The 20858-nt window shown below is 42.6% G+C and overlaps 1 protein-coding gene across 1 annotated transcript in view; it reads right to left on the reverse strand.

Annotated features, from left to right (window-relative positions):
- LOC120031656 (TBC1 domain family member 31-like) overlaps positions 1-20858 on the reverse strand; it is a 39378-nt gene that overhangs the window by 682 nt on the left and 17838 nt on the right. Inside the window, exons 17-20 of the mRNA XM_038977452.1 lie at positions 9668-9760; positions 9330-9470; positions 7694-7888; positions 166-319 (exon numbers count right to left, since the gene is read on the reverse strand). Of these exons, the coding sequence (XP_038833380.1) occupies positions 166-319; positions 7694-7888; positions 9330-9470; positions 9668-9760 (583 nt within the window). The remainder of the gene's footprint in view (positions 1-165; positions 320-7693; positions 7889-9329; positions 9471-9667; positions 9761-20858) is intronic.

Raw genomic sequence — 20858 nt, forward strand, 5'->3', positions numbered from 1 at the left:
CCTTAGAGGAACACTGAAACCTTCAACATCAACTATTAGCTTAGAGGTGACAGGACTGTAGTATAGCAGTGTAGGTAGTGGGGTAGAATGCTCAGCATGTAGCAGATATGGAATGTATAGAGCCTTTTCTCTCTACAACATATATTTCTATGGGGCTGGACTCACTGAGTGAGTGGTCCTGGCTCCTGCGGAGGTTGTCTCTGTGCTGCTCGGTCTCCTCTTCCTCCTGGCTGAGGAAGACTCTCCTGTTGGCCTCAGCTGTGGCTGCAGCCTGCCTCTCCTCCTCTAGCTGGGCCTTCTGAGACACCACCTCCTCCCACTGAAACACACAATGGCTGAACACACTGCACACCTCCTGCTGAACACCCCTCCTCCCGCTGAACACACTGCAAACCTCCTGCGGAACACCCCTCCCGCTGAACACACTGCACACCTCCTGCTGAACACCCCTCCTCCCGCTGAACACACTGCACACCTCCTGCTGAACACACTACACACCACCACCTCCCGCTGAACACACCCCCTCCTCCCACTGAACACACCCCCTCCTCCCGCTGAAACACACAATGGCTGAACACACTGCACACCTCCCGCTGAAAACACTCCTCCCCCCCTCCTCCCACCATAAATCAATGACACAAGCATGCCCAGTGTAAGAGCCTTCAGTTGATCAACAGGTACAGTAACTAACAGGACCCTCCTACCCTCTGTCCCTCCACGTCCTCATGACCTACTATATATACCCTCCTCTACATCATCTCTCCTCCTACCCTCTGTCCCTCCACGTCCTCCATGACCTACTGTATATACCCTCTACATCATCTCTCCTCCTACCCTCTGTCCCTCCACGTCCTCCATGACCTACTGTATATACCCTCTACATCATCTCTCCTCCTACCCTCTGTCCCTCTACGTCCTCATGACCTACTGTATATACCCTCCTCTACATCATCTCTCCTCCTACCCTCTGTCCCTCCACGTCCTCATGACCTACTATATATACCCTCCTCTACATCATCTCCCCTCCTACCCTCTGTCCCTCCACATCCTCCATGACCTACTGTATATACCCTCCTCTACATCATCTCTCCTCCTACCCTCTGTCCCTCCACGTCCTCCATGACCTACTGTATATACCCTCTACATCATCTCTCCTCCTACCCTCTGTCCCTCTACGTCCTCATGACCTACTGTATATACCCTCCTCTACATCATCTCTCCTCCTACCCTCTGTCCCTCTACGTCCTCCATGACCTACTGTATATACCCTCCTCTACATCATCTCCCCTCCTACCCTCTGTCCCTCTACGTCCTCATGACCTACTGTATATACCCTCCTCTACATCATCTCCCCTCCTACCCTCTGTCCCTCTACGTCCTCATGACCTACTGTATATACCCTCCTCTACATCATCTCCCCTCCTACCCTCTGTCCCTCTACGTCCTCATGACCTACTGTATATACCCTCCTCTACATCATCTCCCCTCCTACCCTCTGTCCCTCTACGTCCTCCATGACCTACTGTATATACCGTCCTCTACATCATCTCTCCTCCTACCCTCTGTCCCTCCATGACCTACTGTATATACCCTCCTCTACATCATCTCTCCTCCTACCCTCTGTCCCTCCACGTCCTCATGACCTACTGTATATACCCTCCTCTACATCATCTCCCCTCCGTCCCTCCACATCCTCATGACCTACTGTATATACCCTCCTCTACATCATCTCTCCTCCTACCCTCTGTCCCTCTACGTCCTCATGACCTACTGTATATACCCTCTACATCATCTCTCCTCCTACCCTCTGTCCCTCTACGTCCTCATGACCTACTGTATATACCCTCTACATCATCTCTCCTCCTACCCTCTGTCCCTCTACGTCCTCATGACCTACTGTATATACCCTCCTCTATATCATCTCTCCTCCTACCCTCTGTCCCTCCACGTCCTCATGACCTACTGTATATACCCTCCTCTACATCATCTCCCCTCCTACCCTCTGTCCCTCTACGTCCTCATGACCTACTATATATACCCTCCTCTACATCATCTCTCCTCCTACCCTCTGTCCCTCTACGTCCTCATGACCTACTGTATATACCCTCCTCTATATCATCTCTCCTCCTACCCTCTGTCCCTCTACGTCCTCATGACCTACTGTATATACCCTCTACATCATCTCTCCTCCTACCCTCTGTCCCTCTACGTCCTCATGACCTACTGTATATACCCTCCTCTATATCATCTCTCCTCCTACCCTCTGTCCCTCTACGTCCTCATGACCTACTGTATATACCCTCTACATCATCTCTCCTCCTACCCTCTGTCCCTCCACATCCTCATGACCTACTGTATATACCCTCCTCTACATCATCTCTCCTCCTACCCTCTGTCCCTCTACGTCCTCATGACCTACTGTATATACCCTCCTCTACATCATCTCCCCTCCTACCCTCTGTCCCTCTACGTCCTCCATGACCTACTGTATATACCGTCCTCTACATCATCTCTCCTCCTACCCTCTGTCCCTCCATGACCTACTGTATATACCGTCCTCTACATCATCTCTCCTCCTACCCTCTGTCCCTCCATGACCTACTGTATATACCCTCCTCTACATCATCTCTCCTCCTACCCTCTGTCCCTCTACGTCCTCATGACCTACTGTATATACCCTCCTCTACATCATCTCCCCTCCTACCCTCTGTCCCTCCACGTCCTCATGACCTACTGTATATACCCTCCTCTACATCATCTCCCCTCCGTCCCTCCATGTCCTCATGACCTACTGTATATACCCTCCTCTACATCATCTCTCCTCCTACCCTCTGTCCCTCTACGTCCTCATGACCTACTGTATATACCCTCTACATCATCTCTCCTCCTACCCTCTGTCCCTCTACGTCCTCATGACCTACTGTATATACCCTCCTCTACATCATCTCTCCTCCTACCCTCTGTCCCTCCACGTCCTCATGACCTACTGTATATACCCTCTACATCATCTCTCCTCCTACCCTCTGTCCCTCTACGTCCTCATGACCTACTGTATATACCCTCCTCTACATCATCTCTCCTCCTACCCTCTGTCCCTCTACGTCCTCATGACCTACTGTATATACCCTCTACATCATCTCTCCTCCTACCCTCTGTCCCTCTACGTCCTCATGACCTACTGTATATACCCTCCTCTACATCATCTCTCCTCCTACCCTCTGTCCCTCTACGTCCTCATGACCTACTGTATATACCCTCTACATCATCTCTCCTCCTACCCTCTGTCCCTCTACGTCCTCATGACCTACTGTATATACCCTCCTCTATATCATCTCTCCTCCTACCCTCTGTCCCTCCACGTCCTCATGACCTACTGTATATACCCTCCTCTACATCATCTCCCCTCCTACCCTCTGTCCCTCTACGTCCTCATGACCTACTATATATACCCTCCTCTACATCATCTCTCCTCCTACCCTCTGTCCCTCTACGTCCTCATGACCTACTGTATATACCCTCCTCTATATCATCTCTCCTCCTACCCTCTGTCCCTCTACGTCCTCATGACCTACTGTATATACCCTCTACATCATCTCTCCTCCTACCCTCTGTCCCTCCACATCCTCATGACCTACTGTATATACCCTCCTCTACATCATCTCTCCTCCTACCTTCTGTCCCTCTACGTCCTCATGACCTACTGTATATACCCTCCTCTATCATCTCTCCTCCTACCCTCTGTCCCTCTACGTCCTCATGACCTACTGTATATACCCTCTACATCATCTCTCCTCCTACCCTCTGTCCCTCTACGTCCTCATGACCTACTGTATATACCCTCCTCTATATCATCTCTCCTCCTACCCTCTGTCCCTCTACGTCCTCATGACCTACTGTATATACCCTCTACATCATCTCTCCTCCTACCCTCTGTCCCTCCACATCCTCATGACCTACTGTATATACCCTCCTCTACATCATCTCTCCTCCTACCCTCTGTCCCTCTACGTCCTCATGACCTACTGTATATACCCTCCTCTATATCATCTCTCCTCCTACCCTCTGTCCCTCTACGTCCTCATGACCTACTGTATATACCCTCTACATCATCTCTCCTCCTACCCTCTGTCCCTCCACATCCTCATGACCTACTGTATATACCCTCCTCTACATCATCTCTCCTCCTACCCTCTGTCCCTCTACGTCCTCATGACCTACTGTATATACCCTCCTCTACATCATCTCCCCTCCTACCCTCTGTCCCTCTACGTCCTCCATGACCTACTGTATATACCGTCCTCTACATCATCTCTCCTCCTACCCTCTGTCCCTCCATGACCTACTGTATATACCGTCCTCTACATCATCTCTCCTCCTACCCTCTGTCCCTCCATGACCTACTGTATATACCCTCCTCTACATCATCTCTCCTCCTACCCTCTGTCCCTCTACGTCCTCATGACCTACTGTATATACCCTCTACATCATCTCTCCTCCTACCCTCTGTCCCTCTACGTCCTCATGACCTACTGTATATACCCTCCTCTACATCATCTCTCCTCCTACCCTCTGTCCCTCCACGTCCTCATGACCTACTGTATATACCCTCCTCTACATCATCTCTCCTCCTACCCTCTGTCCCTCTACGTCCTCATGACCTACTGTATATACCCTCCTCTACATCATCTCTCCTCCTACCCTCTGTCCCTCTACGTCCTCATGACCTACTGTATATACCCTCTACATCATCTCTCCTCCTACCCTCTGTCCCTCTACGTCCTCATGACCTACTGTATATACCCTCCTCTACATCATCTCTCCTCCTACCCTCTGTCCCTCTACGTCCTCATGACCTACTGTATATACCCTCTACATCATCTCTCCTCCTACCCTCTGTCCCTCTACGTCCTCATGACCTACTGTATATACCCTCCTCTATATCATCTCTCCTCCTACCCTCTGTCCCTCCACGTCCTCATGACCTACTGTATATACCCTCCTCTACATCATCTCCCCTCCTACCCTCTGTCCCTCTACGTCCTCATGACCTACTATATATACCCTCCTCTACATCATCTCTCCTCCTACCCTCTGTCCCTCTACGTCCTCATGACCTACTGTATATACCCTCCTCTATATCATCTCTCCTCCTACCCTCTGTCCCTCTACGTCCTCATGACCTACTGTATATACCCTCTACATCATCTCTCCTCCTACCCTCTGTCCCTCCACATCCTCATGACCTACTGTATATACCCTCCTCTACATCATCTCCCCTCCTACCCTCTGTCCCTCCACATCCTCATGACCTACTGTATATACCCTCCTCTATCATCTCTCCTCCTACCCTCTGTCCCTCTACGTCCTCATGACCTACTGTATATACCCTCTACATCATCTCTCCTCCTACCCTCTGTCCCTCTACGTCCTCATGACCTACTGTATATACCCTCCTCTATATCATCTCTCCTCCTACCCTCTGTCCCTCTACGTCCTCATGACCTACTGTATATACCCTCTACATCATCTCTCCTCCTACCCTCTGTCCCTCCACATCCTCATGACCTACTGTATATACCCTCCTCTACATCATCTCTCCTCCTACCCTCTGTCCCTCTACGTCCTCATGACCTACTGTATATACCCTCCTCTATATCATCTCTCCTCCTACCCTCTGTCCCTCTACGTCCTCATGACCTACTGTATATACCCTCTACATCATCTCTCCTCCTACCCTCTGTCCCTCCACATCCTCATGACCTACTGTATATACCCTCCTCTACATCATCTCTCCTCCTACCCTCTGTCCCTCTACGTCCTCATGACCTACTGTATATACCCTCCTCTACATCATCTCCCCTCCTACCCTCTGTCCCTCTACGTCCTCCATGACCTACTGTATATACCGTCCTCTACATCATCTCTCCTCCTACCCTCTGTCCCTCCATGACCTACTGTATATACCGTCCTCTACATCATCTCTCCTCCTACCCTCTGTCCCTCCATGACCTACTGTATATACCCTCCTCTACATCATCTCTCCTCCTACCCTCTGTCCCTCTACGTCCTCATGACCTACTGTATATACCCTCCTCTACATCATCTCCCCTCCTACCCTCTGTCCCTCCACGTCCTCATGACCTACTGTATATACCCTCCTCTACATCATCTCCCCTCCGTCCCTCCATGTCCTCATGACCTACTGTATATACCCTCCTCTACATCATCTCTCCTCCTACCCTCTGTCCCTCTACGTCCTCATGACCTACTGTATATACCCTCTACATCATCTCTCCTCCTACCCTCTGTCCCTCTACGTCCTCATGACCTACTGTATATACCCTCTACATCATCTCTCCTCCTACCCTCTGTCCCTCTACGTCCTCATGACCTACTGTATATACCCTCCTCTACATCATCTCTCCTCCTACCCCCTGTCCCTCCACGTCCTCATGACCTACTGTATATACCCTCCTCTACATCATCTCTCCTCCTACCCTCTGTCCCTCTACGTCCTCATGACCTACTGTATATACCCTCTACATCATCTCTCCTCCTACCCTCTGTCCCTCTACGTCCTCATGACCTACTGTATATACCCTCCTCTACATCATCTCTCCTCCTACCCTCTGTCCCTCCACGTCCTCCATGACCTACTGTATATACCCTCCTCTATATCATCTCTCCTCCTACCCTCTGTCCCTCTACGTCCTCCATGACCTACTGTATATACCGTCCTCTACATCATCTCTCCTCCTACCCTCTGTCCCTCCATGACCTACTGTATATACCGTCCTCTACATCATCTCTCCTCCTACCCTCTGTCCCTCCATGACCTACTGTATATACCCTCCTCTACATCATCTCTCCTCCTACCCTCTGTCCCTCTACGTCCTCATGACCTACTGTATATACCCTCCTCTACATCATCTCCCCTCCTACCCTCTGTCCCTCCACGTCCTCATGACCTACTGTATATACCCTCCTCTACATCATCTCTCCTCCTACCCTCTGTCCCTCCACGTCCTCATGACCTACTGTATATACCCTCCTCTATATCATCTCTCCTCCTACCCTCTGTCCCTCCACGTCCTCCATGACCTACTGTATATACCCTCTACATCATCTCTCCTCCTACCCTCTGTCCCTCTACGTCCTCATGACCTACTGTATATACCCTCCTCTACATCATCTCTCCTCCTACCCTCTGTCCCTCTACGTCCTCATGACCTACTGTATATACCCTCTACATCATCTCTCCTCCTACCCTCTGTCCCTCTACGTCCTCATGACCTACTGTATATACCCTCTACATCATCTCTCCTCCTACCCTCTGTCCCTCTACGTCCTCATGACCTACTGTATATACCCTCCTCTACATCATCTCTCCTCCTACCCTCTGTCCCTCTACATCCTCATGACCTACTGTATATACCCTCCTCTACATCATCTCTCCTCCTACCCTCTGTCCCTCTACGTCCTCATGACCTACTGTATATACCCTCCTCTACATCATCTCTCCTCCTACCCTCTGTCCCTCTACGTCCTCATGACCTACTATATATACCCTCCTCTACATCATCTCTCCTCCTACCCTCTGTCCCTCCATGACCTACTGTATATACTCTCCTCCTACCCTCTGTCCCTCATGACCTACTGTATATACCCTCCTCTACATCATCTCTCCTCCTACCCTCTGTCCCTCCACGTCCTTCATGATGTTAACTAGCTGCTGCTCCTTGGTGAGTGTTTCTCTGTGTAGTCCAGCCAGATGGTGGTAGTGTCTGTCCCGGTCTGCATCCTCCTGGTCCAGACGCCTCATCACCTCAGCCTGCCACTCGGTGTCCACTCCCAGCTGACCTGCTTCAGCTAAACACTCCTCTAGAACCTGAGACGGGGAGGAGGTCAGTCTCTCTCTCTCTCCAATCACTGTTTAATAACCCCCTATATTTCAGTCTAGAACCTGAGACGGGGAGGAGGTCAGTCTCTCTCTCTCCAATCATTGTTTATTAACCCCCTATATTTCAGTCTCGAACCTGAGACGGGGAGGTCAGTCTCTCTCTCTCCAATCATTGTTTATTAACCCCCTATATTTCAGTCTCGAACCTGAGACGGGGAGGTCAGTCTCTCTCTCTCCAGTCATTGTTTAATAACCCCCTATTTCAGTCTAGAACCTGAGACGGGGAGGTCAGTCTCTCTCTCTCCAGTCATTGTTTAATAACCCCCTATATTTCAGTCTAGAACCTGAGACGGGGAGGTCAGTCTCTCTCTCTCCAGTCATTGTTTAATAAACGCCTATATTTCAGTCTAGAACCTGAGACGGGGAGGAGGTCAGTCTCTCTCTCTCCAGTCATTGTTTAATAAACGCCTATATTTCAGTCTAGAACCTGAGACGGGGAGGAGGTCAGTCTCTCTCTCTCCAGTCATTGTTTAATAACCCCCTATATTTCAGTCTAGAACCTGAGACGGGGAGGCTAGTATCTCTCTCTTCAATCATTGTTTAATAACCCCCTATATTTCAGTCTGACCTCCTCCGTCTCAGGTTCTAGTCTCTCTCTCTCCAGTCATTGTTTAATAACCCCCTATATTTCAGTCTAGAACCTGAGACGGGGAGGCTAGTCTCTCTCTCTCCAATCATTGTTTAATAACCCACTATATTTCAGTCTAGAACCTGAGACGGGGAGGTTAGTCTCTCTCTCTCCAATCATCGTTTAATAACCCCCTATATTTCAGTCTAGAACCTGAGACGGAGGAGGTCAGTCTCTCTCCAGTCATTGTTTAATAACCCCCTATATTTCAGTCTAGAACCTGAGACGGGGAGGCTAGTCTCTCTCTCTCCAGTCATTGTTTAATAACCCCCTATATTTCAGTTTAGAACCTGAGACGGAGGAGGTCAGTCTCTCTCTCTCCAATCATCGTTTAATAACCCCCTATATTTCAGTCTAGAACCTGAGACGGGGAGGAGGTCAGTCTCTCTCTCTCCAGTCATTGTTTAATAACCCCCTATATTTCAGTCTAGAACCTGAGACGGGGAGGCTAGTCTCTCTCTCTCCAGTCATTGTTTAATAACCCCCTATATTTCAGTCTAGAACCTGAGACGGAGGAGGTCAGTCTCTCTCTCTCCAATCATCGTTTAATAACCCCCTATATTTCAGTCTAGAACCTGAGACGGGGAGGAGGTCAGTCTCTCTCTCTCCAGTCATTGTTTAATAACCCCCTATATTTCAGTCTAGAACCTGAGACGGGGAGGTCAGTCTCTCTCTCTCCAGTCATTGTTTAATATCCCCTATATTTCAGTCTCTGGAAGTATACAGTAGATGAATGCTCACCTTCTTGGTTCCCAGGCTGACGTCAGTGTCGTTGTTAAGGAGGTGTTGGAAGGTAGCCTCCTCGACCTCTGACCTGTGTCTCCTGGTATCCACCTCTGCTCTGACCTCCTGAGTCACACGCACCTGCTCCTTGGCCAGTTGCTACAACAACAAGGATTACACCATGGTCTGGTGAATGAAGACCAAGCCATATTGGAGCTGGACAGCGTTAAAATGGACTATGTTAAATTACGTGTGGTGTCTTAACTTTATGCTGCAAGGAATATAATGTGAATGACAAGATAGTGTTTGTCTCAGGGTCTCTGCACATTGTTGCTGTGATGAGGACAGTCACTGACCTGTTCAAACAGCCGTCTCTGTGCTTCCAGCTCCATCTGTCTGACTTGTATATCCTGTACTGCTGCTGCAGTCTCCTGGTCTCTGGTGTTCATCTGACCCCAACAAACACAACATACAGTAGAGGACATATAGACACCCCATTATATACAGTAGAGTACATAGACACTCAATTATATACAGTAGAGGACATATAGACACCCCATTATATACAGTAGAGGACATATAGACACCCCATTATATACAGTAGAGTACATATAGACACCCCATTATATACAGTAGAGTACATAGACACTCAATTATATACAGTAGAGGACATATAGACACCCCATTATATACAGTAGAGGACATATAGACACCCCATTATATACAGTAGAGTACATATAGACACCCCATTATAGACAGTAGAGGACATATAGACACCCCATTATAGACAGTAGAGGACATATAGACACCCCATTATAGACAGTAGAGGACATAGAGACACCCCATTATATACAGTAGAGTACATATAGACACCCCATTATATACAGTATTGGACATATAGACACCCCATTATAGACAGTAGAGGACATATAGACACCCCATTATAGACAGTAGAGGACATATAGACACCCCATTATAGACAGTAGAGGACATAGACACCCCATTATATACAGTAGAGTACATATAGACACCCCATTATATACAGTATTGGACATATAGACACCCCATTAAATACAGTATAGGACATAGACACCCCATTATATACAGTAGAGTACATATAGACACCCCATTATATACAGTAAAGTACATAGACACCCCATTATATAAAGTAAAGTACATAGACACCCCATTATATACAGTATAGGACATATAGACACCCCATATATATACAGCAGAGTACATATAGACACCCCATTAAATACAGTAGAGGACATATAGACACCCCATTATATACAGTAGAGTACATAGACACCCCATTATATACAGTAGAGGACATATAGACACCCCATTAAATACAGTAGAGGACATATAGACACCCCATTATATACAGTAGAGTACATAGACACCCCATTATATACAGTAGAGTACATATAGACACCCCATTATATACAGTAGAGGACATATAGACACCCCATTAAATACAGTAGAGGACATATAGACACCCCATTATATACAGCAGAGTACATATAGACACCCCATTATATACAGCAGAGTACATATAGACACCCCATTATATACAGCAGAGTACATATAGACACCCCATTATATACAGCAGAGGACATATAGACACCCCATTATATACAGCAGAGGACATATAGACACCCCATTATATACAGTAGAGGACATATAGACACCCCATTATATACAGTAGAGGACATATAGACACCCCATTATATACAGTATAGTACATATAGACACTCCATTATATACAGTATAGTACATAGACACCCCATTATATACAGTAGAGGACATATAGACACCCCATTATATACAGTAGAGGACATATAGACACCCCATTATATACAGTAGAGGACATATAGACACCCCATTATATACAGTAGAGGACATATAGACACCCCATTATATACAGTAGAGGACATATAGACACCCCATTATATACAGTAGAGGACATATAGACACCCCATTATATACAGTAGAGGACATATAGACACCCCATTATATACAGTAGAGGACATATAGACACCCCATTATATACAGTAGAGGACATATAGACACCCCATTATATACAGTAGAGGACATATAGACACCCCATTATATACAGTAGAGGACATATAGACACCCCATTATATACAGTAGAGGACATATAGACACCCCATTATATACAGTAGAGGACATATAGACACCCCATTATATACAGTAGAGGACATATAGACACCCCATTATATACAGTAGAGGACATATAGACACCCCATTATATACAGTAGAGGACATATAGACACCCCATTATATACAGTAGAGGACATATAGACACCCCATTATATACAGTAGAGGACATATAGACACCCCATTATAGACAGTAGAGTACATATAGACACCCCATTATAGACAGTAGAGGACATATAAACACCCCATATACAGTATAGTACATAGACACCCCATTATATACAGTAGAGGACATATAGACACCCCATTATATACAGTAGAGGACATATAGACACCCCATTATATACAGTAGAGGACATAGACACCCCATTATATACAGTAGAGTACATATAGACACCCCATTATATACAGTAGAGGACATATAGACACCCCATTATATACAGTATAGTACATATAGACACCCCATTATATACAGTATAGTACATATAGACACCCCATTATATACAGTATAGTACATATAGACACCCCATTATATACAGTAGAGGACATATAGACACCCCATTATATACAGTAGAGTACATAGACACCCCATTATATACAGTAGAGTACATATAGACACCCCATTATATACAGTAGAGTACATATAGACACCCCATTATATACAGTAGAGTACATATAGACACCCCATTATATACAGTAGAGTACATATAGACACCCCATTATATACAGTAGAGGACATATAGACACCCCATTATATACAGTATAGTACATAGACACCCCATTATATACAGTAGAGGACATATAGACACCCCATTATAGACAGTAGAGGACATATAGACACCCCATTATAGACAGTAGAGGACATATAGACACCCCATTATATACAGTAGAGGACATATAGACACCCCATTATATACAGTAGAGGACATATAGACACCCCATTATATACAGTATAGTACATATAGACACTCCATTATATACAGTATAGTACATAGACACCCCATTATATACAGTAGAGGACATATAGACACTCCATTATATACAGTAGAGGACATAGACACCCCATTATATACAGTAGAGGACATATAGACACCCCATTATATACAGTAGAGGACATATAGACACCCCATTATATACAGTAGAGGACATATAGACACCCCATTATATACAGTAGAGGACATATAGACACCCCATTATATACAGTAGAGGACATATAGACACCCCATTATATACAGTAGAGGACATATAGACACCCCATTATATACAGTAGAGGACATATAGACACCCCATTATATACAGTAGAGGACATAGACACCCCATTATATACAGTAGAGGACATATAGACACCCCATTATATACAGTAGAGGACATATAGACACCCCATTATATACAGTATAGGACATATAGACACCCCATTATATACAGTATAGGACATATAGACACCCCATTATATACAGTATAGGACATATAGACACCCCATTATATACAGTATAGGACATATAGACACCCCATTATATACAGTAGAGGACATATAGACACCCCATTATATACAGTAGAGGACATATAGACACCCCATTATATACAGTAGAGGACATATAGACACCCCATTATATACAGTATAGGACATATAGACACCCCATTATATACAGTATAGGACATATAGACACCCCATTATATACAGTAGAGGACATATAGACACCCCATTATATACAGTAGAGGACATATAGACACCCCATTATAGACAGTAGAGGACATATAGACACCCCATTATAGACAGTAGAGGACATATAGACACCCCATTATAGACAGTAGAGGACATAGACACCCCATTATATACAGTAGAGTACATATAGACACCCCATTATATACAGTATTGGACATATAGACACCCCATTAAATACAGTATAGGACATAGACACCCCATTATATACAGTAGAGTACATATAGACACCCCATTATATACAGTAAAGTACATAGACACCCCATTATATAAAGTAAAGTACATAGACACCCCATTATATACAGTATAGGACATATAGACACTCCATTATATACAGTATAGTACATAGACACCCCATTATATACAGTAGAGGACATATAGACACCCCATTATATACAGTAGAGGACATATAGACACCCCATTATATACAGTAGAGGACATATAGACACCCCATTATATACAGTAGAGGACATATAGACACCCCATTATATACAGTAGAGGACATAGACACCCCATTATATACAGTAGAGGACATATAGACACCCCATTATATACAGTAGAGGACATATAGACACCCCATTATATACAGTAGAGGACATATAGACACCCCATTATATACAGTAGAGGACATATAGACACCCCATTATATACAGTAGAGGACATATAGACACCCCATTATATACAGTAGAGGACATATAGACACCCCATTATATACAGTAGAGGACATATAGACACCCCATTATATACAGTAGAGGACATATAGACACCCCATTATATACAGTAGAGTACATATAGACACCCCATTATAGACAGTAGAGGACATATAAACACCCCATATACAGTATAGTACATAGACACCCCATTATATACAGTAGAGGACATATAGACACCCCATTATATACAGTAGAGGACATATAGACACCCCATTATATACAGTAGAGGACATAGACACCCCATTATATACAGTAGAGTACATATAGACACCCCATTATATACAGTAGAGGACATATAGACACCCCATTATATACAGTATAGTACATATAGACACTCCATTATATACAGTATAGTACATATAGACACCCCATTATATACAGTATAGTACATATAGACACCCCATTATATACAGTAGAGGACATATAGACACCCCATTATATACAGTAGAGTACATAGACACACCATTATATACAGTAGAGTACATATAGACACCCCATTATATACAGTAGAGGACATATAGACATCCCATTATATACAGTAGAGTACATATAGACACCCCATTATATACAGTAGAGTACATATAGACACCCCATTATATACAGTAGAGTACATATAGACACCCCATTATATACAGTATAGTACATATAGACACCCCATTATATACAGTATAGTACATATAGACACCCCATTATATACAGTAGAGGACATATAGACACCCCATTATAGACAGTAGAGGACATATAGACACCCCATTATATACAGTAGAGGACATATAGACACCCCATTATATACAGTAGAGGACATATAGACACCCCATTATATACAGTAGAGGACATATAGACACCCCATTATAGACAGTAGAGTACATATAGACACCCCATTATAGACAGTAGAGTACATATAGACACCCCATTATAGACAGTAGAGGACATATAAACACCCCATATACAGTATAGTACATATAGACACCCCATTATATACAGTAGAGGACATATAGACACCCCATTATATACAGTAGAGGACATATAGACACCCCATTATATACAGTAGAGTACATATAGACACCCCATTATATACAGTAGAGGACATAGACACCCCATTATATACAGTAGAGGACATATAGACACCCCATTATATACAGTATAGTACATATAGACACTCCATTATATACAGTATAGTACATATAGACACCCCATTATATACAGTATAGTACATATAGACACCCCATTATATACAGTAGAGGACATATAGACACCCCATTATATACAGTAGAGTACATAGACACCCCATTATATACAGTAGAGTACATATAGACACCCCATTATATACAGTAGAGTACATATAGACACCCCATTATATACAGTAGAGTACATATAGACACCCCATTATATACAGTAGAGGACATATAGACACTCCATTATATACAGTATAGTACATATAGACACCCCATTATATACAGTATAGTACATATAGACACCCCATTATATACAGTAGAGGACATATAGACATCCCATTATATACAGTATAGTACATATAGACACCCCATTATATACAGTAGAGTACATATAGACACCCCATTATATACAGTAGAGGACATATAGACACCCCATTATAGACAGTAGAGGACATATAGACACCCCATTATATACAGTAGAGGACATATAGACACCCCATTATATACAGTAGAGGACATATAGACACCCCATTATATACAGTATAGTACATATAGACACTCCATTATATACAGTATAGTACATAGACACCCCATTATATACAGTAGAGGACATATAGACACCCCATTATATACAGTAGAGGACATAGACACCCCATTATATACAGTAGAGGACATAGACACCCCATTATATACAGTAGAGGACATATAGACACCCCATTATATACAGTAGAGGACATATAGACACCCCATTATATACAGTAGAGGACATATAGACACCCCATTATATACAGTAGAGGACATATAGACACCCCATTATATACAGTAGAGGACATATAGACACCCCATTATATACAGTAGAGGACATATAGACACCCCATTATATACAGTAGAGGACATATAGACACCCCATTATATACAGTAGAGTACATAGACACCCCATTATATACAGTAGAGTACATATAGACACCCCATTATATACAGTAGAGTACATATAGACACCCCATTATATACAGTAGAGTACATATAGACACCCCATTATATACAGTAGAGTACATATAGACACCCCATTATATACAGTAGAGGACATATAGACACTCCATTATATACAGTATAGTACATATAGACACCCCATTATATACAGTATAGTACATATAGACACCCCATTATATACAGTAGAGGACATATAGACACCCCATTATAGACAGTAGAGGACATATAGACACCCCATTATATACAGTATAGTACATAGACACCCCATTATATACAGTAAAGTACATAGACACCCCATTATATACAGTAAAGTACATATAGACACCCCATTAAATACAGTAGAGTACATATAGACACCCCATTAAATACAGTAGAGTACATATAGACACCCCATTATATACAGTAGAGGACATATAGACACCCCATTATATACAGTAGAGGACATATAGACACCCCATTATATACAGTAGAGGACATATAGACACCCCATTATATACAGTAGAGGACATATAGACACCCCATTATATACAGTAGAGGACATATAGACACCCCATTATATACAGTAGAGGACATATAGACACCCCATTATATACAGTAGAGGACATATAGACACCCCATTATATACAGTATAGGACATATAGACACCCCATTATATACAGTATAGGACATATAGACACCCCATTATATACAGTATAGGACATATAGACACCCCATTATATACAGTAGAGGACATATAGACACCCCATTATATACAGTAGAGGACATATAGACACCCCATTATATACAGTAGAGGACATAGACACCCCATTATATACAGTATAGGACATATAGACACCCCATTATATACAGTATAGGACATATAGACACCCCATTATATACAGTAGAGGACATATAGACACCCCATTATATACAGTAGAGGACATATAGACACCCCATTATAGACAGTAGAGGACATATAGACACCCCATTATAGACAGTAGAGGACATATAGACACCCCATTATAGACAGTAGAGGACATAGACACCCCATTATATACAGTAGAGTACATATAGACACCCCATTATATACAGTATTGGACATATAGACACCCCATTAAATACAGTATAGGACATAGACACCCCATTATATACAGTAGAGTACATATAGACACCCCATTATATACAGTAAAGTACATAGACACCCCATTATATAAAGTAAAGTACATAGACACCCCATTATATACAGTATAGGACATATAGACACCCCATATATATACAGCAGAGTACATATAGACACCCCATTAAATACAGTAGAGGACATATAGACACCCCATTATATACAGTAGAGTACATAGACACCCCATTATATACAGTAGAGGACATATAGACACCCCATTAAATACAGTAGAGGACATATAGACACCCCATTATATACAGTAGAGTACATAGACACCCCATTATATACAGTAGAGTACATATAGACACCCCATTAAATACAGTAGAGGACATATAGACACCCCATTATATACAGTAGAGGACATATAGACACCCCATTATATACAGCAGAGTACATATAGACACCCCATTATATACAGCAGAGTACATATAGACACCCCATTATATACAGCAGAGTACATATAGACACCCCATTATATACAGCAGAGGACATATAGACACCCCATTATATACAGTAGAGGACATATAGACACCCCATTATATACAGTATAGTACATATAGACACTCCATTATATACAGTATAGTACATAGACACCCCATTATATACAGTAGAGGACATATAGACACCCCATTATATACAGTAGAGGACATATAGACACCCCATTATATACAGTAGAGGACATATAGACACCCCATTATATACAGTAGAGGACATATAGACACCCCATTATATACAGTAGAGGACATATAGACACCCCATTATATACAGTAGAGGACATATAGACACCCCATTATATACAGTAGAGGACATATAGACACCCCATTATATACAGTAGAGGACATATAGACACCCCATTATATACAGTAGAGGACATATAGACACCCCATTATATACAGTAGAGGACATATAGACACCCCATTATATACAGTAGAGGACATATAGACACCCCATTATATACAGTAGAGGACATATAGACACCCCATTATATACAGTAGAGGACATATAGACACCCCATTATATACAGTAGAGGACATATAGACACCCCATTATATACAGTAGAGGACATATAGACACCCCATTATATACAGTAGAGGACATATAGACACCCCATTATATACAGTAGAGGACATATAGACACCCCATTATATACAGTAGAGGACATATAGACACCCCATTATATACAGTAGAGGACATATAGACACCCCATTATATACAGTAGAGGACATATAGACACCCCATTATATACAGTAGAGGACATATAGACACCCCATTATATACAGTAGAGGACATATAGACACCCCATTATATACAGTAGAGGACATAGACACCCCATTATATACAGTAGAGGACATATAGACACCCCATTATATACAGTAGAGGACATATAGACACCCCATTATAGACAGTAGAGTACATATAGACACCCCATTATAGACAGTAGAGTACATATAGACACCCCATTATAGACAGTAGAGGACATATAAACACCCCATATACAGTATAGTACATATAGACACCCCATTATATACAGTAGAGGACATATAGACACCCCATTATATACAGTAGAGGACATATAGACACCCCATTATATACAGTAGAGTACATATAGACACCCCATTATATACAGTAGAGGACATAGACACCCCATTATATACAGTAGAGGACATATAGACACCCCATTATATACAGTATAGTACATATAGACACTCCATTATATACAGTATAGTACATATAGACACCCCATTATATACAGTAGAGTACATATAGACACCCCATTATATACAGTAGAGGACATATAGACACCCCATTATATACAGTAGAGTACATAGACACCCCATTATATACAGTAGAGTACATATAGACACCCCATTATATACAGTAGAGTACATATAGACACCCCATTATATACAGTAGAGTACATATAGACACCCCATTATATACAGTAGAGTACATATAGACACCCCATTATATACAGTAGAGGACATATAGACACTCCATTATATACAGTATAGTACATATAGACACCCCATTATATACAGTATAGTACATATAGACACCCCATTATATACAGTAGAGGACATATAGACACCCCATTATAGACAGTAGAGGACATATAGACACCCCATTATATACAGTAGAGGACATATAGACACCCCATTATATACAGTAGAGGACATATAGACACCCCATTATATACAGTATAGTACATATAGACACTCCATTATATACAGTATAGTACATAGACACCCCATTATATACAGTAGAGGACATATAGACACTCCATTATATACAGTAGAGGACATAGACACCCCATTATATACAGTAGAGGACATATAGACACCCCATTATATACAGTAGAGGACATATAGACACCCCATTATATACAGTAGAGGACATATAGACACCCCATTATATACAGTAGAGGACATATAGACACCCCATTATATACAGTAGAGGACATATAGACACCCCATTATATACAGTAGAGGACATATAGACACCCCATTATATACAGTAGAGGACATATAGACACCCCATTATATACAGTAGAGGACATATAGACACCCCATTATATACAGTATAGGACATATAGACACCCCATTATATACAGTATAGGACATATAGACACCCCATTATATACAGTATAGGACATATAGACACCCCATTATATACAGTATAGGACATATAGACACCCCATTATATACAGTAGAGGACATATAGACACCCCATTATATACAGTAGAGGACATATAGACACCCCATTATATACAGTAGAGGACATAGACACCCCATTATATACAGTATAGGACATATAGACACCCCATTATATACAGTATAGGACATATAGACACCCCATTATATACAGTAGAGGACATATAGACACCCCATTATATACAGTAGAGGACATATAGACACCCCATTATATACAGTAGAGGACATATAGACACCCCATTATATACAGTAGAGGACATATAGACACCCCATTATATACAGTATTGGACATATAGACACCCCATTATAGACAGTAGAGGACATATAGACACCCCATTATAGACAGTAGAGGACATATAGACACCCCATTATAGACAGTAGAGGACATATAGACACCCCATTATAGACAGTAGAGGACATAGACACCCCATTATATACAGTAGAGTACATATAGACACCCCATTATATACAGTATTGGACATATAGACACCCCATTAAATACAGTATAGGACATAGACACCCCATTATATACAGTAGAGTACATATAGACACCCCATTATATACAGTAAAGTACATAGACACCCCATTATATAAAGTAAAGTACATAGACACCCCATTATATACAGTATAGGACATATAGACACCCCATATATATACAGCAGAGTACATATAGACACCCCATTAAATACAGTAGAGGACATATAGACACCCCATTATATACAGTAGAGTACATAGACACCCCATTATATACAGTAGAGGACATATAGACACCCCATTAAATACAGTAGAGGACATATAGACACCCCATTATATACAGTAGAGTACATAGACACCCCATTATATACAGTAGAGTACATATAGACACCCCATTAAATACAGTATAGGACATATAGACACC

The sequence above is a fragment of the Salvelinus namaycush genome, chromosome 37, assembly GCF_016432855.1.
Source record: "Salvelinus namaycush isolate Seneca chromosome 37, SaNama_1.0, whole genome shotgun sequence".
NCBI lineage: Eukaryota > Metazoa > Chordata > Actinopteri > Salmoniformes > Salmonidae > Salvelinus > Salvelinus namaycush.